The sequence below is a fragment of the Chlorocebus sabaeus genome, chromosome 25 (assembly GCF_047675955.1).
Source record: "Chlorocebus sabaeus isolate Y175 chromosome 25, mChlSab1.0.hap1, whole genome shotgun sequence".
Classification (NCBI taxonomy): domain Eukaryota; kingdom Metazoa; phylum Chordata; class Mammalia; order Primates; family Cercopithecidae; genus Chlorocebus; species Chlorocebus sabaeus.
Genome location: NC_132928.1, coordinates 8,644,576 through 8,670,709, shown reverse-complemented (window position 1 = coordinate 8,670,709; position 26,134 = coordinate 8,644,576). Strand labels below are relative to the sequence as shown.

Genomic DNA, 26,134 nt, shown 5'->3' with positions numbered 1-26,134 from the left:
AACAGAAGGCTGCCATCGCTGATGTGGGTGACATCATTAGGTGCGGGCGCTCCTGGGAAGTCTCTACACACAGGTCAGGGGCAGGGCCTGGAGGTGCTCATGGGAGTTTGCGCTTTGTTTCCTAGGATTCTTGGGACGAGCTTCTTATTGGTGACGTGGAACTGAAAAGGTTGATGGCTTGTTCCAGGTAAGGCGCTTTCCTGTCCCTGTGGGGAGAGGGTGGGGATAAGGCCACTCTGCTCTGTCCCCCTTATGATGTTCTGTGTGTGTCTCCAGATGCATTTTAACCACAGTGGACCCAGACACCGGCGTCATGAGCAGGAAGGAGCCGCTGGAAACACTGAAGAGGTAGGACTGGGCAGACGGGGCTCATGCTCGGGTTTAGGTGCCTGGAACACAAGCAATATTTGTTGCTTAATGTTTATAAGAAGAAGCAGTGAAAACACCACACACATAGTCTTGAAGCTCAAGGGGGTCCCATCAAAGAGATGATTTGGGAAACATTCCCTGGTGTTTTGGGCACCAACATGTCTACTTAAATAAATACTTTTATCTTTCATTTAGAAATCATAATTCAAATAAATCAATGTTTAAAAATTGCTTATGTATTTTGACAAATTTTATTATGAGCTGAGTATTAGATGATAACAAAAAAATATACTAGGTGTCCTAGTGGCATTGTGGTTATATTAGAAATGTCAATATATTTTAGAGACGCTGCTTAAAGTATGTGTGTAGGAGTGAAGTGATGTGACATCTGGAACTTGCTATATGCTATACATTATTTTAGCAAAAAGAAAAAAAGGATAGATGAGTACATTTAAAAAATGTATCACAATCTTCATAAATAGAATCTGAGTGATAATTATGGGGAGGTTTATTGCACTATTCTACTTTTATGTTTACTTTAAAATTTCTTAAGGGTAAATTGTAAGTGAAAGGCACAGTACCGAGAATCATTTTAAATTGTATATATAGTCAAGATGCCATGTTGATTTTACAAAGTTCATTATAAAATAGCACTATTTACTTTTTATTTTTATTTGATTTTACTTTTTAAAAAACATAAATGCACATGAGTAGATAAAAGGCTGAAAGGAGATGAAGCAAAATGGAGATGCTGTTTTGGTTCAGTGATAGAATGATGGAAAAGGGTTATTCTTATATGTAGTCTCTAAACTTTCTATAATTACTCTGCATTACTTTTGTGAAAACAACACCAATAACGGTTTAGTATCCAAGCACTTCAGTGCTGTTATCTGCCAAATTTGGGACCCAGGAAATTGCTGAAACTGAAAATGAACTAAGGGTGCTTCTCTTCACTGGTTCCTTTGACACTGAATACTGAGTCACAGGCCAGGTATCAGGCCTCATCTCAGTCCCTGAGAGCCTTCCTTGGCTTTGGTCCTGACTTGGCATCCCCAGGTATAACTTGTAGAAGGGAGGGCCCTGGGAACCTTGAAGAAGGAACGCGGTTGAGATGTGACTATCTTGTATCAAAACCATCATGAATGAGCGCGTGACAGAGAGGTTGCACTGGCCTTTGTGGAGCAGGACTCATTCCCCATAACGTGAGGCTCCCTGCCTCCCTTTCCTTCCACCTTTCACCAACCTCATGGCCTTTTTGGGGGCCAATGATTCAGTCTTCTTTGATCAGCCCCAATCCCTCCTTGACAGTTCTACTGTCCCAGATCTGACCCCCTCTCTGGGCAAGCTGAAGCCCTGGGCTGTAGGAGTGTCATTCCTGCTGTCACCTCACTCCTGAGCATGAGGCTATGGCCTGACTTCTCTGGCCAGCACCTGTCATCCTATAGGAGATGAGTCCCAGGGTGTGGGCCAGGCTGCAGCAAGGTTAGCAGGTGGCCTTGAGGGCTTAAGCCACCTGGCAGGGAGACAGTGGTCAGCAGGGAAGTTAAACAGGATGGGTGGAGGGAGCTACGGAGAAGGGAGTTTGTGGGACTCAAGGAATCTTTGAGGTGGATAGCAAGTGGCTGGTCTCTCCCTGACTCCAACAGCGTTGGGTGTGATTTACAGCAACTTTCAAAGAGGAGGGCTACAGACCAGCCTGAGAGAATACAGTGGATTGATGAATAGATACATATGTGATAAAGAAAGTATAGTCAAGGCCAGGCACGATGGCTCATGCCTGTAATCCCAGCACTTTGGGAGGCTGAGACTTGAGGTCAGGAGTTTGAGACCTGGGCAACATAGTGAAACCCTGTCTCTACTAAAAATACAAAACTTAGCTGGTCATGGTGGCGGTCACTTGTAGTTGCAGCTACTCGGGAGGCTGAGGCAGGAGAATCATTTGAACCCGAGAGGTGGAGGTTGTAGTGAGCTGAGACTGTGCCACTGCACTACAGTTTGGATGACAGATATATATAGTCAAGTGTGTTTATATATATATATATATATATATATATATATAGTCAAGAATAAATATAGTCAAGAATATATATATATAGTCAAGTGTTAAGCTCAGAATTCAAGCAGTGAGTAAATGGGTATTTGCTGTAAAATTGTTTTACTAATTGCCTGTTTGAGAATTTTCATAGTAACATTTTGGGGGAAATGTCACTATGTGTGACAGAACATTGATGAGAAGAGCAGGGTTATAACTATTCTGTGAAATGTGCACACTCACCATCAGAACAAACCAGAACTCAGTCTTCCTGTTTTCCATGGCCACAGAGGAGCTACTAGGAGCAGAAAGCAGGGAGGGCCAGAGGGAAGATCCTGGGCTGGGAGTCAGGAGACCAGGATCTGCAGCACACCAACTGCTGTGCTCCTGCCCCCACCGCCACTCAGGCCCTGAGTGCTCTTCCCTATAAAATAAGGGAGGCAAGACAGAAATAGATGGTTCTGTGTAAATCAGCCAAGTGGTTTGGGGAATTGGCTGTCATCCTTTTTTGTCCATCTTGTTCTCTCTCTCCCCCCAGTTGCTCGGTGTGGGGCATCCTTCCCTCTGGATTTAGAAGGTTTATGCTCTTGCAGAAACGGCCTCCGCAAAGCACTTCACGTGTTTGGGCTCGTTCTCTGCATCTTCAGGGCCCCCCTTCCTCCATTGGGAGCCTGTGTTTATAGAAGGAGGATAATTGACCCTAAACACAGAGTGAGGGTGGGAAGGCGGGGGGCGTAAGGAGCCAGCACACCCCCATGATCTTCTGCAGGCTTTGTGCAGCCCAACAATCCAGCCCTAATTGCTTCTAATACCCCAGGAGACAGTGCGGCCAGCCTAGGTGTCTTCTCCTATCTCTTACTGAGATTTAAATTGCCATGGATGTTTAATTTATGTTCTTCCCAAGACAGGTGGTCATAAATCGGGAAGAGAAAGGCCTGGCCACATCGCATAAATCATGGGAAGGGAAGCAAACAGTGGTGTCCACAGCCTCTCCGCTGTTGGGCAGGTTGCTCAGAGCCACACTGCTTTCTGCCTCTGGGCACTCATGGTCCCATGGCTGGGGTTGCTTCTGGAATGCAAGCGCTCAGCTGGGAGACCTCTCTGCCTGCCCAGCCCTGCCTCCTGATGTTAGTCACCCACAGGCAGAGCCCGGGGTGGCACAGCAGTGCGAGAAAAAGAAATACAGAGGCATAGGGGAGCCTTTGTCTGTAAAATACTCACAGTGGGCGGCACAGTGGAGGCCTGTCTGCTAACAGGAAAATAGGAAAATGGAATTTTTCTTTTCTTTCTTAAGGGAAAGTGACGTACACACTAATCCCCATGGTTGAAGGAATGGCTGGAGTCTGCCATTGTTGCTTCCATGACATCTTGCCCCTACTGGAAAGAATATAGCACAATTACTGCATGGGGACTCAAAAAAAAAAAATGTTTTGCTGGATGCACGAATACTGTGACTGCAATGACATTTGCCGGCAGCCACTTGTGTCAGGCTGTGCTCTGCTGAGCAAAACACAGAAGATATAGCAGTGGTAACTCCAAGGGAGGAGACAGACCCTCCACCTGTCTGGCTCTGTCACCTCCTAATTGTGTGACACTGGCAAGTTGCTTAGGCTCTTCAAGTCACAGTTTCTTTATTGGTATAAACTGGACTTGTAATACCTCTTCTGGTAGACTGGAATAATGCAAGATATTATAGGTGATAAAATACTGTGCACAGTGACCATGTAAGCTGCGTTCATTGAGAGTCTCCATTTATAAACTTGACACTTTCTGACAGGAGGAGAAGCTTGACCACACTTCTTCCTATACTCAGAGGCTGCTTTAAATGAAACCGAACACGAACTTGCCCAATAGCCAGCCTCTGTAAGTTCAGTGTGGCACCTCTCCTGGGAACGTTCACGATGCTAATTCTTTTATTTTATTTTATTTTATTTTATTTTATTTTATTTTACTTATTTTTTGAGACAGAGTCTCACTCTGTCACCCAGGCTGGAGTGCAGTGGAGTAATCTCGGCTCCCTGCAACCTCCGCCTCCAGGGTTCAAGCAATTCTCATGCCTTGGCCTCCCAAGTAGCTGGGATTACAGGCATGCGCCACTATGCCTGGCTAATTTTTGTATTTTTAGTAGAGACAGGATTTCACCATGTTGACCAGGCTGGTCTCAAAGTCCTGACCTCAGCTGACGTGTCTGCCTTGGCTTCCCAAAGTGTTGGGATTAACAATGCTGTTTAATTCTTAACCTGGCCATAGAGCTAGGCAGTCATGAGGCCTCGGGAATGGCTTCTGCTCCTGGTGACTTATGGTCCCATGAACACCAGTGGTGGTATTGGGCAGTGACCAGAGACTCTGCCTGGAGTCATGGCCTGGACGTTGACCAGTGTATGAGTAAATCAGGCAGTGTAAACAAGGAGCAGCCCTCTGTGGCGCACAGCACTTTAAAGGTAACAAACTGTTTCCATTTACATTGCACCTTGTAAATAATGGAGACCTCGGTTTAAGCTAAATAAAGTGTCTTGGACTTCCTGCTCATCAGAATAGTTATGTTTCGTATTCATTTAAGGAGAAAGTGCACTAAGGAAGATTTTAAATGAGTTTTAATTTATTAATACCAACAGGAATACATATATGAAAAGTCATATATTAAAAAAATCGTAGAAGACCCATGTATGAAACAACACTATTTTCTTTCAGTCGGTTGAACTTGGTGTGCACATGAATCCATAGACTGCTTGCAATACCTCTTAGTGCCAGCAGGGGCCGCTAGTGACCTCGTTGAGTCTTCACACAGCCTGGAGGCCGGCTTCAGCAGCAGCAGCAGCGGCAGCAGCAGGAGGAGGTGGTGCAGGGGGCGATGAGAGTCTGCAGCAAAACCAGGCAGCTGTAGGAAAGCCCTGGCAGGCCGGCCCGGCGAGAACCCCTTCTCCACTCCCATAGCTGTTCCCGCTTCTACTCCTAGACAGTGGAGTGGACCGCCACCTGTGAGCCGGTGACCACACCTGCACTTTGACAAAGCAACTCCCTCACCCCGACCTGTGCAGTTTAGGGAGGCTGTGCCGGGAGGGGCAGCCGCTCTTTATGGTCCTCTGCTCCTCATTACCTGGTGAGGGAGTGAGTGTGTATGTGTGTGGTTGGCAGGAAGGGATAGGTGAAAACTGTAAGTGGCTAGAAATTGGTGTAGATCACTAAATTGTGAGGCCCCTCAGTGCTTCTCAGGCCAGCAGTTGTACTCAGGAGGATGTTGATGACCAGGCAGGGTTACATCCTGGGTGGGAAGAGTCCACCAGACTCTGAAGTCAGCCAGGCCTGGGCTCTGGCCCCAGCTGGATCCCTTAGATCCGTGATCTCAGGCAAGTCTGTTACTCCCCTGAGACTTAACTGTAAAATGGAGAAAAGACAAATTCGCACACAGGCAGTTTGTAAGGATTAAAAGAGATAACATGTGTAAAGTTCCTTATAGACTATCCATGTGTGGTGCGCAGAACTCCAACTCTCAATTTCTCCCCAAGATAATGAGAGCCTGGACTCTAGACTACAGAGCTTGGCAGCCACGGAAATCCCAAGCCATACAAGCAGCTGATGTGCTGCCTGTTCCTGAAGAGGTCACCCTCTGACAGATAGATCCCAGAATGTCGTGGGTGTCGCATGCTGACAGAGGAGAGCCAGGCTAGGAGAGATGTCTGGTTTGTCAGGTCCAAAGGCATTGCAGAAACCTGATTACAGAGAGAGGAAATTCTCTTGGCAAGGCAGGGAAGCCTGCATCAGCAGCTCATCATTTTCATTCATTCATTCATTTGTTCATTCATTGTTCAACCAACATTTTTTTTGAGTGGTTACAGCATATGTATGAGGCACTGTTCCAGGCCATGAGAATGCAACAGAGAACAGAGTGGACACAATGCTGCCTACAGGATGTTTACAGTCTGGAGAAGGAGCTGTGGGTCTCCAGAAGGAGGTTCTAGATTTGACTCTCTGTTTTCTCCTTTGCCATTTCTGATTTGAAGAACAACATTAGAACCAAGTTGTTGCAGTCACTTTTTTTTTTAAGCAAGGCAGAATAAAATGAATGATTTATCTAAAAATGTTTTAAATATAAAAATGATGTAAAATTAGGGTTAGATTAAATAAAAAACTGAAGGTTAACTTCTTCCCAGCGGGGAAGGTAGGGGAATCTTGCCATGTGAGTCGCACACATCTGGTCATGTGCCCTCTCCCTGCAGCTTCTTTCATTTTCTGCTGGACAAAAATATTCATATTGATACTGTCTCTGACAGACGGTTTTACTTGTGAGCGTGCTAATCCAGCCAGCAAACAATGGTGGGTCACAGGTGACGTAGGAGGCCCAGCATTGGGCATGAGCAGTACAAGGGCATTAATCACAGTTCCTGTTCTCCAGGGACTCTGCCTTGTAGAGTCAAACTTGTGCCCTGACATTACAGGACAAGACATGTGAGTGTTGGAGGGGCAAAGAGAATTGAGGAGGGGAATTACTCGTGGCTGGGGGAACCTGGGCTTCCTTCCCGGGAGATGTGGTGTTTGAGTTGGGCCTTGAGGCAGGTATAATTGTAAAGCATGGGGACCTGGAGGAGGGGCATCCCACAGGAATCACAGAGGGCTCACCGAGTCAGTAAAATGCAGAGCAAGGTGAAATCCAGCAGAGAGCTGCAGAGGTGCAAGTAAGGAGCAGATGGCAACAGGTTTGAAAAAGCAGGCTGGGGCCAGGTAGAACCCTACACACCAGGCTGAATAGTTGGAATGTTATTCTTTAGGCATTGGGGAGCCATGGAAGGTTTGCGAGCCTAGGAATGATAAGACCAGAATACAATTACAACAGTGATATAGTGCAGTGTCAACAATGAATTGAAAACAGGTAGAGAACGAGGAAGAAAGATTGGTTAAGAAGTTATTACGATAATCTGAGCATGCTGGAAGCAAGATCTTGATGGTAGGAATGAGGAAAAGCAAGCCAAGTCAAATAATGTTGTACAGGAAGAACCTTGGAACTGGTCAGCTGTGGACAGGCTGTGGGAAGGGAGGACAGTGGTGTAAAGGATGGGCTCCCAGCCCAAGTGATGACTAGGATAGTGGTTCAGGTGACAGACATGGAGGAGACAGGAGGAAAGATGCCTAGGGCAAAGAAAGATGATAAAGTATGTCTAGACACATTGAGTATCTAATTTTTTTGTTTGTTTGTTTTTTGAGATGGAGTTTCACTCTGTCGCCCAGGTTGGAGCACAGTGGCACAATCTCGGCTCACTGCAAGCTCCACCTCCTGGGTTCATGGCATTCTCCTGCCTCAGCCTCCCGAGTAGCTGGGATCACAGGCGCCTGCCACCACACCGGGCTAATTTTTTGTAGTTTTAGTAGAGACGGGGTTTCACTGTGTTAGCCAGGATCTCCTGACCTTGTGATCTGCCCGCCTCAGCCTCCCAAAGTGCTGGGATTACAGGCATGAGCCACTGCGCCCGGCCAAGTATCTAATGTCTTGATGCTGAAAGGGGGAACATGAATGTAGAGAAAAGATGTGGGGATGTGGCCATTGCTTATGCTTCTGTAGTTGTTTGCTGGGCAGGCTGTTCACTGCCCCATTCCAGGAGGCGTTGTTCTGTTGAGTTTGACGGGATGGTGGCCTCTCAAGCTGTGCATGTGAAGGCCCTGTGTGGGATGGAAGCCACGTTCTGGTTGAGCTCTTGCGTCCGCTTGGCTGTGACTCATCATGATCTTTTCCTATTGCAGTTATCGCCAGTGTGACCCTTCAGAACGAAAGTTGTATGGAAAATCACCACTCTTTGGGCAGTATTTTGTGCTGGAAAATCCAGGGACCATCAAAGTGGGAGACCCTGTGTACCTGCTGGGCCAGTAATGGGAACTGTATGTCATGGAATATTAGATGCCTTTATAAAATGTTCTCAAAAATGACAACACTTGAAGCATGGTGTTTCAGAACTGAGACCTCAATATTTTCTTTAAATTTGTGATTTTCACATTTTTCCTCTTTTGGACTTCTCGTGTCTCAATGCTTCAATGTCCCAGTGCACAAAGCAAAGAAATATAGTCTTGATAACTTAGTAGGCTTTCAGTAAGACACTTAGGTGACAAGACAGGATTCTGAAAACTCCCTGTTTAACTGATGATGGAATAGTTCTTTCTCCTGCTTTGCCATTTGTCTACCAAGATTGCAGACTTCCATCCTGTCACTACCACTCATTAGGGAAAGAGAAGAAGAGAAAGAGGAAGAGTGGGTAGGCCAGAAGAATGTCCCAGAATGTGTTATTACCCCTGTGCATGAGGTATGCAATGAAAATTAAATAGCTCCCCAAATATGGCTGGAATGTCACTTCCCTTTTCTTCTTAAGCCCTGGGCTAGCTTTTGAAATGGCATAAAGACTGAGGTGACCTTCAGGAAGCACTTCAGATATTAATTTTCCATAGATCTGGATCTGGCCCCGCTGCTTCTCAGACAGCATTGGATTTCCTAAAGGTGCTCAGGAGGGTGGTTGTGTAGTCACAGAGGACCCCTGGATCCTTGCCATTCCCCTCAGCTAGTGACTGAGTGCTCCTTCTCCAGTTCTGGGTGAAAAAGTTCTGAAGTCTGTGGAGGAGAAGAAAAGTGATTCAGTGATTTCAAATGGATACTGAAAACCTTTAAAGGGGGAAAAGGAAAGCATATGTCAGTTGTTTAAAACCCAATATCTACTTTTTTAACTGATTGCATAACTCTAAGATCTGATGAAGTATATTTTTTATTGCCATTTTGTCCTTTGATTGTATTGGGAAGTTGACTAAACTTGAAAAATGTTTTTAAAACTGTGAATAAATGGAAGCTACTTTGACTAGTTTCAGATCTTACTAACTTCTTGGCACAAAGTTAGACTGTGAAAGCTTACTGAGGCTGGGCACAGGGACTCATGCCTATAATCCCAGCACTTTGGAAGTCCAAGGTGAGAGAATGGCTTGAGCCCAGGAGTCTGAGACCAGCCCAGACAATATAATGGGATCTTGTCTCTACAAAAAATTTTTTAAAATGCACTGGGTGTGGTGGCGCATGCCTACAGTCCTGGCTATGGCCACTTGGGAGGATGAGGCAGAAGGATTGGTTGAGCCCAGGAGCAGGAGGTTGAGGCTGCAGTGAGCTATGATTGCACCACTACACTCCAGCCTGAGTGACAGAGTGAGACCCTATCTCTAAGAAAGAAAAAGGGGGAAAAAAAAGAAAGCTGACTGAGGTGAATGGGCAAAGCCAATAATTCTGATGCCTGACCACAGCTGCGTCTTCTGCATAATGGAGCTGCTCACCCATAGCCTCCCAGGCAAGCACCCACCTTTGAAGGACTATCAAGTCAACATACTTTTTACCAAAAGCAGTGCATTTTTCACTTTGATTTTATAAAAGAGGTCAGTAATTGCTGAAATCTAGCTGAGCTCTGAAGTAAAGTTCTGAGCAAAGAGGTGCATGTGCTTGTTTTCTGGTTGGAGAGTTATTACAATTTGTTTTGTGCATGCTTGGCATGAGGTGAATAATTATATCATTTATCCAGAGAACCTGGGCCATCACCTTCCCCAACAAGTCCAGTTGATACTACAGATAGTTGAGACAAAGCAAAGTGTTCAGCAAGTAGCATTACTAATGGGACCGGGGGACCCGTGGGAGAGTGAGTGTACACAGGATTTAGGAAACCATGTGAATATTGGCTCTCTGGGAATAGCCAATAGGTAGGGAGCAATCAGAAACCCAAGGTCAGGTTTGGTGGCTCTTCCTAGGTATTTATAATTAGTGGCAAGTGAAAGCCTTAGTCCTGAATTTCTAATCACTTGTAAGAACTAACAGCCATTTCTCCACGGCCGATCAGCGCCAAAGGCCATACTTCAGGCAGTAACCATCATTCTCCATGGACAGGCTCTTGGGGTAGCTAGCTCTGCAGGGCAGCTCCCACATGGAAGGGAGCACCCCAAAACCCACAGGAGGCAGACCTGTCCTTCTGTGCCTCACAGTGTGAGGAAGATTCGTGTTTGAAGAGAGAAGTTCCAGTGACCTCTAGAATCTCAGAGTAGTTGCCAAGCTTTCTGTCAGTGAGATTTAAAGGCCATTTACTTGTGTTTATTTTATATTTAATGAGTTGGTTAATGCCAGAGACAAAGCTGATGTCCCATTTATTTTGGATACTGAGCATTTGCACACTATTCCACTTGAAATGTAGGATCAGGAATGTAGGCCATCCCAGACTTTCACATCTTACAATAGTGAATGACAGACGTTTGGGGTCAGGCCAAAATATTCACCCTCGGTAGGCGTCTTCTCTGTGTGGCAACTTATGCTGCAGCCGCAATAGAGAATCACAGACTCGGAGCTGGAGGTCTTGAAAAGGACAATGTGGGCCAGGCTCGAGAGGGGCTACCTAAAGGCTTGCTTTTGTGACTCTTCTGCACAAAATGTTAGAAACTTGCAACCAAAAGACCAGAGCAGCAACTGATACACACGAAGACAGAAAGAAATTGGTGGGGGGCTTATGGAATTTAGGCAGTTGTCCTACAGGGAGAAATACTCATCCTCTCCTTCTCCCGTTACTGATAACAGGGCAGGGTGAGGAGATGAGCTTGTGGAGGTCTGCCAATTTGGTAAGAGTGCATGGGGGAGGTTAGGTAAATTAGATTAGCCAAATGAGACTTTGGGAAACCATTTGTGAGGCTGTCACCAACAGTGATGGCGGACTGAAACTCCAGGCAAGTGCTCCCAGCATTCTGAGAGTGTATCAAATTAAACCAACCCATGATGGTGGAGAACAGATACATTAAAGTTCCTTGAAAGTGACAGAGTGGCTCTCAGACCAGACCTTGTTTGTGGGTATAATCGGAGTGTTGCTACCACACCCTAACACTTCATTTCCCAGTGTTTTATTGGTCCATGGAATTCTGAAAGTTTGCCTTTAGGGATGCTCCTAAAAACAATTCCATGGGTCAATAAGTTTGGAAAGTCCTTTGTGCCTCCCTTCTCTTCAGAGGCAGAAGGCTCTGGAGAGACCTTCGTGAAGGCATCTGTGTTTAATGCTGCCCTTCCCAAAAGTGTGGTTTTGACTGTCTTTTGAGAAATGATCCTCTGATCTCTAGGCAGAATGCCAGCAAGCCAAGGAATCCCAATTAGCAGGAGGGGTGCACTCATGGGAAGACTGAAGGAGTTAAAAGTTCCTGCCATGTGAAGGAGTTCTCTCTTGGGACACTGCCCCTTGTCCTCTCCCTTGTCCCTCTTGTTGGGGTAAAAGGATGGAACTGGGACTTGATAGGTTAAAGGAGGTGTGGAGAAGTGTCTTAGACCAGCTCTTCTGTTGTAGGCCTTGGGGGAAGTACTCTCTTTCTTTGGGTTCATTTTCTAAACGTGCATTTTTGGATGGATAGGGTGGATCAGGGTGAAGGAAGGGAGCACAGACTCTCTCTAATCTTGCTCTTACAGCAATACCCGTGATGTAAATTACAACAATACCTGTGATGAAAGTGCTCCAGGATGCTTCATTCACAGGGAGGGGTGCCCTGTTTCTCTTCTGCTAGCTCCTTCCTTCCTTCCTTCCTTCCTTCCTTCCTTCCTTCCTTCCTTCCTTCCTTCCTTCCTTCTCTCTTCTCTTCTCTTCTCTTCTCTTCTCTTCTCTTCTCTTCTCTTCTCTTCTCTTCTCTTCTCTTCTCTTCTCTTCTCTTCACAGTGTCTCACTCTGTTGCCAGGCTGGAGTGCAGTGGTGTGATCTCAGCTCACTGCAGCCTCCGCCTCCCAGGTTCAAGCAATTCTCCTGCCTCAGCCTCCCAAGTAGCTGGTGTGTCCAGAGTTGGTTCCTTCTGGTGGGTTCTTGGTCTCGCTGACTTCAAGAATGAAGCTGTGGACCTTCGCAGTGAGTGTTACAACTCTTAAAGGTGGCATGGACCCAAAATGAGCAGCACCAAGATTTATTGTGAAGAGCGAAAGAACAAAGTTTCCACAGCATGGAAGGGGACCCAAATGGGTTGCCGCTGCTGGCTGGGGTGGCCACCTTTTATTCCCTTATTTGTCCTGCTGATTGCTCCATTTTACAGAGCGCTGATTGGTCCATTTTACAGAGTGCTGAGTGTTCCATTTTACAGAGTGCTGATTGGTCCATTTTACAGAGCACTGATTGGTCCATTTTACAGAGTGCTGATTGGTGCATTTACAATCCTCTAGCTAGACGGAAAAGTTTTCCAAGTCCCCACTCGACCCAGGAAGTCCAGCTGGCTTCACCTCTCACTGGGACTACAGGTGCACACCACCACACCTAGCTAATTTTTGTATTTTTAGTAGAGACAGGGTTTCACCATGTTGTTCAGGATGGTCTCAATCTCTTGATCTTGTGATCTGCCTGCCTCGGCCTCCCAAAGTGCTGGGATTACAGGTGTGAGCCACCACACTTGGCCCTAGCTTTTCCTTTGTATTGCAACTCCTCTCGACTAGTGTTGCCTTCCACCATATAAAGCAGAATTACCTCAGGGGTCCTATGGCCTTGACTCTACCTGTGTCTGCACAAAGCACTACTGTGCTTTGCTATCTGCAAGAACAGAGATTGTTTGCTTCAACCACTTTCTCTGAATGGATAAATGAATTATGATGATATCTAAAGTTACCTAATTTCAAACAAGAGGAAGAATCTGGCTCCGTACCACAAATGTTCTTGGAATTGGGATAATAAAAAAGTCCCTTAGGCATCCCTTAGTCTGCTCTGACCACACTCTCTTCTAAGGAAGAGGCTTGGGCCACAGCTCTGACAATAACCCTGCTGTCCCTCCAAACACAGCTGAGGAATTGGACGGTGGGGCACCTGCTCCCCTGCTCTACAGTCTGGCTCAGAGAGAAGAATTGCCTTAATTATATTGTTATTCTTCCTGGACAGGCTGTAGGTTGTGTAAAGTAACAAAAAGGACTGAGAAGTGACTTCCCATTCAACCTCTTCCAAGGCCAGTTTTGATGGGCAGGTCAAGTTCACTCACATTTGACTATTTGTTGGCCAATCTAGTGCATTCACCCTTGCTGGTCCTCAGTCATCTCCTTTACCTTCAGAGAGCATTCTAGACTGCTCTTCCTCTTACCTTCCTTGTGAAACCCACAACCCCTAGTCCCTCCTCTTCCCTGGCATTTGTTATGCCCTCTACCAATCCCTGACCTGGTATTGGTCAGTCTCCAATCCTGGTGGATCCCTGTGGGAATAAGTTAAGTCTAACTTCTGTCTCCCTCTTTAGAATTTACTGGGAGTACTGTAAATAAAGTATTATTGTCATAATTGTTTCTGATTAACATTTTTACACCTAATAAAGTCTCAGAGAGATTGAATTTACTGGGTCTAGGGGAGGAGTACCTTCCACATGACCTGCCCAGCAATTAAAGCTGCTTGTTAGTCCGAGGCCCAGGACGGCCGAGGACAGCTGGAGAGCTCTTCGTTGCAGGCAGCTCTGGTTAACATCAACCAGGAAAGCTCTTTGTAAACACATGAATAATTGATCGTCCAGCGCTCACATAGCTACCGCGGATCTGAGCCCGTATGACTCATTTGCGAGCCATTCCTGTCGTCTGGATGCCATAACATTGGAGAAATGATGATCGTTTCTTGGAGGTTCTTCTGTGGCCAGAGTTGCCAAGACCAAGGCTGTAATGGTTTGTTATGATGACCTTTGTTATTCCATTAGGCTCAATTGCTTTAAAAAATGATGTGTGCATACTTTAGGAACGTTTTTACCCTTTATGTTGACCTGACATCATAGTTTATATTACAAAATGTATTAATGACAGAGGAGTGTTTTCATGTCCCAAGGACAAATTTTAACAACCATAATCTGCCCTTAGTCATCATAAATATAAATGTATTGGTCAAACAGATCTCGTTAATGTGGCCAAGATAAATGCAAGTCTATATTTTAAGGCAGTTGAAGTCTTAGAGAATATATTTGGAGCTTTTTGTGGGGCTAAGAGATCTTGTACATGTGCTATCAAAAGGCTGAGAAAATTAACATGTTCCCCCCTCTGATTTTGCACTGGACAGATATAAACGTCTTGGGGATGTCAAGTAAGATTGTTCACATAGTTTCTGGACACCATTAATGCCTGATGGGGTGAATCTCAGTTCTTAAAGCCATATTCTTCTCATTATGCTCACAGGGCTTTTGAAAAGAGAACAAAATAAAGATTTCAAGTCTTAGCAATGTGTTGCCCAGCCAACATTTTTCTGAGTTATACTGTGTCTTAAATTTCTAATTATATCATTCTCCCCATTCCCCAATAGCTTGCTTCCTGTGGGACAAGCCCCCTTTCCACAGATGTGGGTCTGACATTTGCATCATTCCAGTTGGCAAGCCACATGTCGGCAGACAGTGTTCTGGGCATGATCTGGAGGACAGGATGAGTGCTTTGTTTTCTCTTTGTTATGCCATACTCAGCAGCTTTGGTCATTATTCGTGGTGTCCACATTTTAAGCTTCTTAGGGAGAAAATAAATCCTTATCGAAGAAATACTTTTTAATAGTGCTTTTATTTTGAACCATGAAAATGCATTTAAAGCAGCAATGTCTCAAATGCTACTGTCAGAGCAGATTGTTTATAGGAATGAGTTCATTTCCCCCAGATATGGTAAAAAAACAAATAAAACAAAAAAATGGTGCCATAATTAGCCTCTCCAAGGATTATGGTCACTTGGCAATGAATGAAAAGCACTTCAATTAAAACCATTTACCCTTTTTCCCTTTGAAGAATCTCGTAAAGCAATTTTCCCTTCTGAATCTGCTGTCGTTTTTGACAACACCAAATATTGGGCTTTAGGAATGAGTTTTGCCTGAATAAATTATCTGGGACTGGGGACTGGATTATTTTCTAAATTTGTGCTGTGATCATCTCCTGTGTTGTTTGAACTTCTTGAGCAGTTTAAAAAGTGAGGTACATGCACCCATGTTCATAGCAGCATTATTTACAATAGCAAAAAAAAAAAAAAAAAAAAAAAAAAGAAGAAGAAACAGCCCAGGTCCACTGACAGATGAATGGATAAACAAAGTGTAGCCTATACATGCAATGGAATATTATTCAGCCTTGAAAAGGAGCAAAATTCTGACACCTGCTATAACATGGATGAACCCTGAGGACATTACGCTAAGTGAAATAAGCTAGTCATATAAAGACAAATACTATATGATTCCACTAATATAAGGTACCTAGAGCAGTCACACTGTTCTAGATATAAAATAGAAACAAAAAGTAGAATGCTAGTTGCCAGTGGATGGGGGAATGGAGAATAAGGAGTAGTTGTTTCATGGATATAGAGATTCAGTTTTGCAAGATGAAAAGAGTTCCAGAGATTGGTTGCAAAACAAAGTGAATGTGCTTAATACTCCTGAACTGTACACTTAAAAAAAATGGTTATGGTGGCCAAGGCAAGAGGATCACTTGAGGTCAGGAGTTCAAGACCAGCCTGGGCAACATAGGGAGACCCTATGTCTACAAAAAATGAAAGTATTAGCCAGGCATGGTGGTGCATGCCTTTAGCCCTAGCTACTTGGAAGGCTGAGGTGGGTGAATAGCTTGAGCCAAGGAGTTCACGGGTTACAGTGAGCTATGATCACACCACTGCACTCCAGCCTGGGTGGTAGTGTGAGGCCCTTTCTTGAAAAGAATAAAAAAAGAAGTTATGGTGGTACATTTTATGTTATGTATATTTTACCACAATTAAAAAATAATTTAAAAGAGTGCAACACTTCAGAGACATGGAGTTGCATTAATCCCAACTCTAAAGTCCCTTCCTGGAAAGTCATACTAGGCTACTGCTGCTGAAGGAACACCAACCCCACGTAGCCCATTCAGAACTCTTCTTGCTGACACCAAAAAGAATAAGAAATTGCAATGTAATGTTTTTGAACTTGAGAGATAATTTAACTCCAGATTTTTAATTTCTCATTTTACCTTCTTTGGCTCTTAACTTGGAATTTAATTTTGTACTACAGACTCCTTGGTAATTTGGTGTTGAGGGGGTTTATGTTCAGATCTAGAGCATCTTATTGTCATTTTATTGTTGAGGTACCTTTGTGATATAGCTTGACTTTGCTGCACAGTCTGATAGGTTCTGTTGGTCAGTATGATGTCTAGACATAGTTTGTGATGGAAAATAGAAAAGGATCGACAATTTTTATCTTGACTACAGAAAGGCCTTGAAGAACATAATGTACTGTACTGGCCCATCTCAGAACCTTATGGGGCAAAAACAGTACCTTTCTAGAAAGATCTACATGAAAGTGACACTGGAGATGGGGGTAGGAGTTGATTCCCTCTCTGAAGATGCTATCCATATATATATATATGACTGGGCATAATGTGTAAGCACAATGGGCTCAAAGAACAAAAAGTTGAGGAATCTGGGGATACAGATAACTTAGCTATAACAAATGTGTTATAATCACACTTATCCCTAATATGTCCAAATGAAGAGACATTCCTTAGTCTTGGCCCCTCTCTGCCCCCTCAAACTCTCTTGTTTTGGGGAGATCTGATTGGTAAATTTGGAAGTAGTGAGTTTGAGCTCTGCTCTTTCTCCTTCTCTTTTCTACTTGGGCTCTTGCTGCCTTCAAGGTGCTAGGACCCTGGACTCTTTAGTCCAAGTGGTGATTTTGGTAGAAAAGACCCTTCCCTAGTTGGGAGATGCCTGTAGTTCTCCAGTTTTGCCTAAGGCTGGGGAGATAAATTCAGTATTGGGATTCAGTATTATTGATAAAACGTAGGCTGGAGGATGCAGTTTAGGAATACAAAAGCAATGGAATTTTTATCAGAAATAAAGCAGATATTTTGATCTCAAAACAAAACAAAATAAAACTAAAACCCACAAACAAAACCCAATAGGACCATATTCTAAGTGTACCTTGCATTTGTAAAGTGCCATGACCTGCAGTGCACCTTCATCCACTCTACATGATTAGATCTTACTGATGACCCAGTGAGGTAGGATGGATGTGAAAGTCTTTTGTAAGCTCCTTACGTATCATCACTCTCCTTCTGAATGCATAACGCATGTCACTGAGCTTTGGGGAGGTTAAGTAACTTGTCCACATTACAGGTGATGGGCTTGAATTAGAACTCAAGGCTCATGCCTTCTGGCAATGCTACAAAATAAGTTGGCAAGAATGAATTCAAAGAGTGATAGTACCTTCATCCGGAAACTAGTTTGATCCTACAATCTTATTTTGAAACAAGGGGCGTCATTTGAAACAAATAAGGGGTCCCAGATACTGAAAGGACCTTTAAGACTGGTGTGTGTATTTGAAATCACCTGTGAACCATGGGTAGAATCTACCATGGGTAGATTCTCAGATATCCTGATTTAGTAGTTCTGCAATGGAACCTAGAAATTTTCATTTTTATAAAGACTCTAAGCTGTTCTAAACTTTTACTTGATTTTCTGTAGACCAAGTTTCCATCACCCCTACTCACCCCACATTAATGTTAACGTTCTTCTTAGTGGTATGTAAAGGAATACTGGAGTAACAAATTCTGGCTTTCTGAGAAAAATGGAACCCATTAGAATACTTCATGGCTAAGCATAGATGTGCTCATTTTGGGTGATAGGGTCATACTGATCCAAACACACCTCTCCCAGCCCTCAGGGGACCACAGCCCCACTTTTGGATACAGCAGAGGACGGTGTATACCCTGAAAGGGAACACATCTCTGAAGGCACCAAACCTACAATCTGAGCCTCCATGCAACAGAGTCAATGACCACATCATTAACAAATCCTGAATTTGTCAATCAAGCAGAGGCAATGCTTGGGGCCTAACAATTGTGCACAAATCATGTAACAAATGACCTTGTGTGCATGCATGTGTGGGGGAGTAAATGAGAAAGCATCTTTTGTAAGAAAATTTAATCTCCTTATAAAAATCAATTAGTTTCTTTTAGTGAATCAACAAATAAGGGGGTCCCAAATACAGCATTAACAATTTTAAAAGCATGAGTACCAATGGTATTTTCTTTTTCTCCTTCCTTCCTTCCTCCTTCCTTCCTTCCTTCCTTCCTTCCTTCCTTCCTTCCTTCCTTCCTTCCTTCCTTTCTTTCTCTCTCTCTCTTTCTTTCTTTCTTTCTTTCTTTCTTTCTTTCTTTCTTTCTTTCTTTCTTTCTTTCTTTCTTTCTTTCTTTCTCTTTCTCCTTCCTTCCTTCCTTCTTCTTTTCTTTCTTCTTTCTTTCTCTCTTCCTCTTTTCCTCTTCTTTCTTTCTTTTTAAAGAAAGGCAAGGTAAAGACTGAGAATGTTGACGAATGATGGCCCCATTCTCTAAGAGCTCAGTGGGAGTCTGTGCCAACTCATTTTCCTCTTTTCCTCCCTCCCAGCCAAACTTCAGAGGAAACTCTTTTCATGTGAAATGGAAAGGATGAATTTCAAGCTCCATTGAGAGCTTTAAAACCGTAAATTCTTCTAGAAAATAACCCGCCTCTCAGGAATCCTAGGTCCTAAAGAATTGTAAAGCTTTTCCTTAAGCTGTGGAATGGCTCCATTACTAACTATGATTACTTAAGTCTCAGAATAGAAGGATGTAATAAATCTGACAGTATTTGTTCTGGTTTGTGATGAAGCAAAACTGTATAATATTAAATCAGATGTTGTTATAAACACATGAAATGGTGCGGTTTTTTTTTCCGACTTGGGGCATTGTGGCATGAAGCATCCCCCAAAAAATGTTTTTGCATTCTTGGATATCAGCTCTGGTTTCTGCTAGATTTCCTTCTTTCTGAGCATGGATGCTAAATAACAGTGCTTCTTTTTAGCCATCTGTGTGTTTCCTGTGAGTTAGCAGGGCTGAGGAGACGTATTCTCTTTCGTTTGTGTGCTTCTCTATGGGGTAGAACTGGAGACTCAGGCAAAGTGTATGGATTTCCGTGTGTATGTGTGTATGTCTGTTAGGTAGAGGAATGAATGGCATCCTAGCACCCTGGAATGTTTGGGTTGGAAAGGCTGTTAGATACAAACTAGTTAACTCACCTCCTCATTACCCAGGTCATATTTTTAAGCTTAGGTCCAAATGTGTGTGAGAGAGGATGCTGGAAAGATCTGGAGGTTGGAAGGAGTTTTGAAAGGGCAGTGAATTCATCCACTGCCTTCACTCCTCTTCCCACCTGAGTCCTCAATAAAAGGGACATTTCCCCTTCTTTTAAAGACTTCCTGATAAAAGGAGTCTTCGTGGACACCCCGATAAGCACCAGGCAGCACAAGGGAGGGAGCTTTGGTGGTGGCAGATTTGGGACACTCAGGCACATGGTTGCAGAGGCGCAAAGGTGTGACCATTCTAGATGTATCTTCCACAAGGCCCTGGTGGAAGGGACCAATTACATCCCCTAAAACTTCCAGGGCAGCTTCCCATGATGCTGGACTGAGTCCAGGTTTCTAGATTTGGCCAGTGCAAGCTCCTGGTTTGCTAGAAAATTGCTGATGAAATAGGAGGGTTGTCAGGCCATGGGACAAACCTGCCACTGTCCTCAGGTGTCACCCTGCCTGGCCTTGTGTGCTGACAGTCATGACCCTTTGGACATCTGCATGTTTGTCTCTGGGTGAGTGGCTGTGTTGGGATTTAGTTTTTATTTGCTATATGATGAACAAAGAACCACAAAGAAGTCCTAACACACCTGGTGCTAAAAAGTGATTAGCCCTTGTTTTAGGACTTACAGCTACTTTTTATTTCTGTAGCTTCCAAATATTTTATTTTTTATAGTTAGAAACTAAATTTATATTAAATTTCTTTTCTGAGACAGGGTCTCACTCTGTCACCCAGGCTGGAGTGCCATGGTGCAATATCAGCTCACTGCAACCTCCGCCTCCAGAACTTAAGCCATCCTCCCACCTCAGCCTCATGAGTAGCTAGGACCCAGCCCTGCCTGGCTAAATTTTGTATTTTTTGTGGAGATGAGGATTTTTTATGTTGCCCAGGCTGTTCGTGAACTCCTGGGCTCAAGTGATCCACCTGCCTCGGCCTCCCAAAATGCTGTGGGATTACAGGTTTGAACCACTGTGCCCAGCCTATGTTAAAATTAATATTAATTTTTCCATTTAAAATGTCATTAATTAAAATTGGTAAAATTTATATTGAAACCGTAGCCTAGAATCTTTGCATATGTAAGAATCTCTTTTTAAAAAGATGATTTAGGATGTTGATAGCATCTTATGAATTGTTTAGAGCTGCACTGTCTGACATGCTAGCTATTAACCATGTGTGGTCATTGAGTGTTTGGCACATGGCCAGTACAAATTAAGATGCACTGTGTATGGAAAATACACACCCAATTTCAAAGACTCAGTACAAGTGAAAACGTTACCTATTTTAGTAATTTTTTTTATAATGATTACATGTGAAATGATAATAGCTTGTATAATATTGGGTTAAAGAAAGCATTAGAATTAACTTCATCTGTCTCTTTTCACCTATTAATGTGGTTACTAAAAAATTTTAAATTACATATGCGAGTGTTGTATAAAGAAGAGAAGGTTAGCATTCCCCTTGACAAGCATGGAGGAGGCCTGTACACTCATATAACTTCGGCATTGCCACCTTCTTTATGGCATCTAACCATGGTTTTCAGAATGGAAAATGATAGTGTAATTGGTATGGGGTTTCCTTTGTGATGATTAAAACGTTCTGGAACTAGATAGTGGTGTCAGTTACACAATATTGTGAATGCACTACATGCCACTAATAGTAAATTTTATGTTATGTATCTTTTACTGCAATAAAAAATTACATGTGTCTCACATTATATTTCTATTTTGCAATGGGTGTGGCTTTGCTTACACTAGTGTCTCTAGAATAGGGAAGAAATGGAAAGAGACAATGATGGGATGAAGACTGCAGGAAGGGGTTGGAATTCTTTTCTGTCTCCCTTTGGTAAAAATATGAGCATATATTTAAGTTTCCTGCCTTCTTTGCAGTCTGTCCCTGGGGGCCCCGACCTCTTGCAACTCCTGCCTCTAGACAATGCCTTCACCTTGTTGATCTCATCTCACTTTCCTCCACACTTGGCCAGCTGCCCACCGCTGTGTTTCTCTCTGAGATAATCCTGTCCCTATGATTCCTCCGGTTTATGTGGTGTTAAGAAGTTAGGGATCTTGACAGTTAAAAGTAACATAGAACACCCAGATCAGGCTCCATAAGCCTTCCCAACCTCAGGCATTGTTGATGAAGAAAAAGTGAAGTCTTTTCTGTGCATCTCTGGAATCAGTTTCTGAAAAGTGACCCCCAGAAGGCAAGCCTGATGTGTGGTGCTCAAAGTCGGGACAGTGGTTACACTGGGTGGGAAGGAGGTGGGCAGTGATGGGACCAGGGTTCAGACAAGGGCTTCTGGCCATGGGAAATACTCTGTTATTGATCTGGTGCTGATGACCCAAGTTTGTTCACTTTGTGGAAATGTATTGAGCTGGGGACTTGTGTACTTGTATGAATGTGCATTACACATTAGTAGGAAGTTGAAAAACAGAACACATCACCCTGTAAGGCACATACGTTTTTGAGTGAAAAGCTAGCAGCCTGGGGTGAGCGAATGTGGTAGGGTGAGGACACGTTCTGTGAGAATGGCCATCAAGGGTCCCCTACCTGTGGGGACCTGGATTGACGATGCCTGTTAGAGTCCTGGAGGAGTCGATTCTGGAGGTCTGTCCCACAAACTGATCCTCAGACTAGAGGTTTGCGAATGAGTGACCCGCCTTGGAAAATTCACCTCAGCACCTCTTATGTCTCTTGGCTCTCCATGTGGGGCACCATACACACACAGAGCAGAACAGACCAGAGTTTTACATTTATCTTTCATTATTATTATTTTTTTAGAGACAGGGTCCTGCTCTGTTGCCCAGGATACTGCAGTGCAGTGGTGTCACCAAAGCTCACTGCAGCCTCAACCTCCTGGGCTTAAGCAATCCTCCCACCTCAGCCTCCCAAGTAGCACGTGGGGCGTGTCACCATGCCTGGCTAATTTTTAAAATTTTTTTATGGAGATAGAGTCTCCCTGTGTTGGCCAGGCTGGTCTCAAACTTGTGGCCTCAAACAATTCTCCAATCTCAGCTTCACAAAGTGCTGGGATTATAGGCATGAGCCACTGTGCCCTGCGTTTTTAAAAAAATGTAAATTCTCAATCCACAGTGTTGAGAGTGGGAGAGTGAGGGGCTGCTCATCAAGAGGCTTGCTTAGTTGTTGGGCGTAGGTAAGACATTTAAAGAGAGTCACATTCTTGGGAGAAATTAAAATTCTTCCCTTGTAAGAAGACACCACAAGAAGCCGAGGGTTGGCTCTGAACAGAGGGAAAAGCCAACCAGGCCCTGCTGTTATCACCTACGGAAATCCTGTGTGGTGGTAAATACAGTCCTCAGCAAAGCCTGGAGAAGAGATTACAGGGGGCACAGAGGGGCTGGGGATGCTAATGTGGAGGTTATTGGCCAGATAGCGGCCAGGAAACCAGAGACTAGGGGGAGTTCAGTTGGAGGAGCATAGGCGGAAATGGGAGAGAAAAATAAATAAATGAGATAAGCAACTTCATTTGCTTCCTCCCTTATTACTCTTTTGTTTTGTGTCTAGGACTCTGGTCTCCCCTGAGGCTGATCTCTTCTTCTGGGGACAACAGCCTGCAGGGTGATTTTGAAAAGCAGGCCCAACTTGTACTTCCTTGTCCTGTACTCACCCCTCCTGGTGTAATTCACCTTAATGCAGTGAACTTCCACATGGCTGCAGGGCATGCTTCCCAAAGCCAGCCCCTGGGCAAGGTTTCCGTTAATTTAGACCCCTGTCCCTACCTCTCCAAGTGCAAAGTGTACGAGGCTTCATGCCCAGCTGTCCCCTACCCCCATACACACACTGGAGAGACCAAATGTTTAGGGTCACTGTTGGGTAGCTGGGTCAAGAGAGCTTAATAACAATGTTGTTGGCATGTGGAGAGCTTTTCTTTTTTTTGGATCCCAACTGGAAATTACCAGATTGGCCCCATGCTGACATGCGAATGTCCAGGCCTGCCTTTCTGCTGCAGGGCAATGCTCCAGGTTCCAACATCGACATCAAGCAGTTTGTTGAGAAAACTTTGGACCTCATGAGCTGGGCAAGAGGGGCCTGGCAGGTGGTAGGAGAGGAGCCTGTCCATGCCTCAGCTGTGGCTCCACTGGCTCTGTGACTGTGCAGATTTTCTAACTTTTGAAGACCTCTGTTTGGATATCCATAAAATAGGTAAGATGGTGCTAATACCTAACTGTGATGTTGTGAAGATTTAATAGCATAATAAGTGAAAGCACTTTGCATACATTTGCACGGTGCCTAAATATTAGTTATTTGATGGGGGCTATTAACCAGTGTGCTATGAGGTGTGTGCAAAGTAAGTTGTTACCGATAACTCAAAGAACTCCAGTTTGCGAATGGTTTTCTTTTACTTAACAGAATCTTTATGGGAGAATTAAAATTGATTAATTCCCACTCCTGGCCAAGAGCTCACGCTATAATTATCCAAGACAGAAACAGCTCAACAGAAAACCAAGTCATGTAATTCTGAGCACCTGTCCTTGGGATGCCACTTTGGGGCTCCCATATCTGAAATCATTTTGTTCTCAGTCCACCTGTGTAACATTTCTGTCCTGGTCAGTCATGAGTCCACAATAGTGAAGGGAATGACCCAAGGGACTCACTTCTTCCAAGCAGCCAGTGCCTTTGGAAGTTGTGTCGAGATTGCTTGTTTAAACCTAGGGCAATACATCCTCTCTCTGTCAGACCTGACTCTTCAGGCACACTCCTCAGTTTGGAGATGTGACTTGCCATGTAGTACTGAGAGGGAAAACAGGCCAGAAACAGCCTTGTTGAAAACTTTTTTTTCTGCTTAGCTGCCCTCTAAACAGTCACCATAAAGATTGTGAGGTGCTGGAGCCAGGGATGACCTCATAAAGCGCTTTGCTAAATACTTAGTGAACTGGTACTGTGGGCCAGGCACTGTGCTCATCATGAACAAAACCAGGCAGACACCACGGTCATTAATGGAGCTTATCATATAATACAGAAGCCTGGGATAAGCAACAAATTACACAAGTGACAAATGTGATGAGTGCTGTGAAGTAGAGTGCGGGGTGCCCAGGAACATTTCAGCAGAGCCCTGGAGGATAACCGCCTGAGCTCTGGGAAGGAAGCGTGTGGTGGTGCTTAGGGTCAGAGTGGGGACAAGCATTCCAAGCAAAGGGAACAGCACATATACATGCTATATTAGTCAGGTTTCTCTAGAGGGACAGAACTAATAGGACAGATTATAAATGAGGGGTAGCTGATTAAGTGGTATTGACTTACATGATCACAAGGTGAAGTCCCACAATAGGCTATCTGCAAGCTGAAGAGCAGGGAAGCCAGTCCGAGTCCCCAAACCTCAAAAGTAGGGAAACTGACGGAGAACCCTTCTGAAGGCCCCAGAGCCCCCACCAAACTGCTAGTGTAAATCCAGGAGTCCAAAACCTGAAGAACTTGGAGTCTGTTGTTCGAGAGCAGGAAGCATCTAGCATGAGAGAACGATGAAAGCCGGAAAACTCAGCAAATCTACTCCTTCCATGTTCCTCTGCCTGCTTTTATTCTGGCTGTGCTGGCAGCTGATTAGATGGTGCCCGCCCAAATTGAGGGTGGATCTGCCTCTCCTAGTCCACTGACTCAAAATTAATATCCTTTGGCAACACCCTCACAGACACACCCAGGAACAACAGTTTGCATCCTTCAATCTAATCAAGTGGACACCTAATATTAACCATCATACATCCCCTCCATGGGAAGGAGCATGAGGCCTTATATAGTCTACTACCCCCAACCCAATCCTACTCCCTCATCCCCAACACCTTCTTCCCCTGGAACTCGAGATAGAGTTTCTTGACTAGACACATACGCACAATTAGGCTGTGCCTAATGGTGAAGCCATCCCAGTTTATACATTTTCTTGTTATACTTGCCTATTTACAAGTTTTTCTTGTGAAAACTTGCCTATTCTTTTTGCTGCTTCCTCGCCACCCTAAAAGAGAAACTCTAAGGAAACGCTCTCGAGTTTATTATAGTTATTATGACTCAGATTTGAAGACTAGAATTTAATGGAGGTTTTCCTAACATTCCTTGGGGACTTGAAGGACTTTTTCCCCCCACCAACCACAGAAGTAAGACTGTAAAACATTTATTTATTAAAAGAAAATAAATCTTCTGGGCTCAAGGTTCTAGTTATTCTAAAAGCAGAGCACTTGTTCCATGTTTTCATATCGCCTCCCCACACCTACCTCTTCTCTCCCTTTCCCTTTTTCTTTATTTCTGTGCTGTAGTAATAAGCAAAACAGAGAAACAATTGGTTTTAGTCTCGGATCTTGACCTTGCTGTGTGGCCTTGGCCAAGTCACTTCCCCTCTCTCAGCCTCAGTTTCTTCAAGTGTAAAAAGAGGGGTTGGATGGATCAGAAGATTCAGGCTTCCTTGCAGATCCCCATGGGTGAACCCCAACAACAGGCTATTCAGCCAGCAGCCCCAAGTCGTTTATGAAAAGCCAGGGTTGATTGAAAATCTCCCTTTTCAGGAGAGAAACTAGAGGCATAGCTTCCTCACTGGAAGAGATAACCTTGGCAGGAGCCAATTCAGGTACCAGTAAAGGATCTCTTCTCCTGCAGGCCAGCCTTCCTCTCTCCAGCTTGGCTCAATTCTGCATTCATTGACACTGCACTTCTACAAGACCTTAGAACTCCAGGAATTCTCTCCTAGTTTTC

At 44.2% G+C, this 26,134-nt stretch overlaps 1 protein-coding gene and 1 pseudogene across 1 annotated transcript in view; both read left to right on the top strand.

Moving 5' to 3' along the window:
* The window catches only part of MTARC1 (mitochondrial amidoxime reducing component 1), a 42,722-nt gene extending 20,047 nt beyond the window's left edge, over window positions 1–22,675 (top strand). Inside the window, exons 5-7 of the mRNA XM_007988387.3 lie at window positions 126–187; window positions 277–348; window positions 8,135–22,675. Of these exons, the coding sequence (XP_007986578.3) occupies window positions 126–187; window positions 277–348; window positions 8,135–8,261 (261 nt within the window). The 3' untranslated portion in view covers window positions 8,262–22,675. The remainder of the gene's footprint in view (window positions 1–125; window positions 188–276; window positions 349–8,134) is intronic.
* Window positions 20,866–20,980, top strand: LOC119619872 (U6atac minor spliceosomal RNA; annotated as a pseudogene).
* Window positions 22,676–26,134: the final 3,459 nt, after the last annotated feature.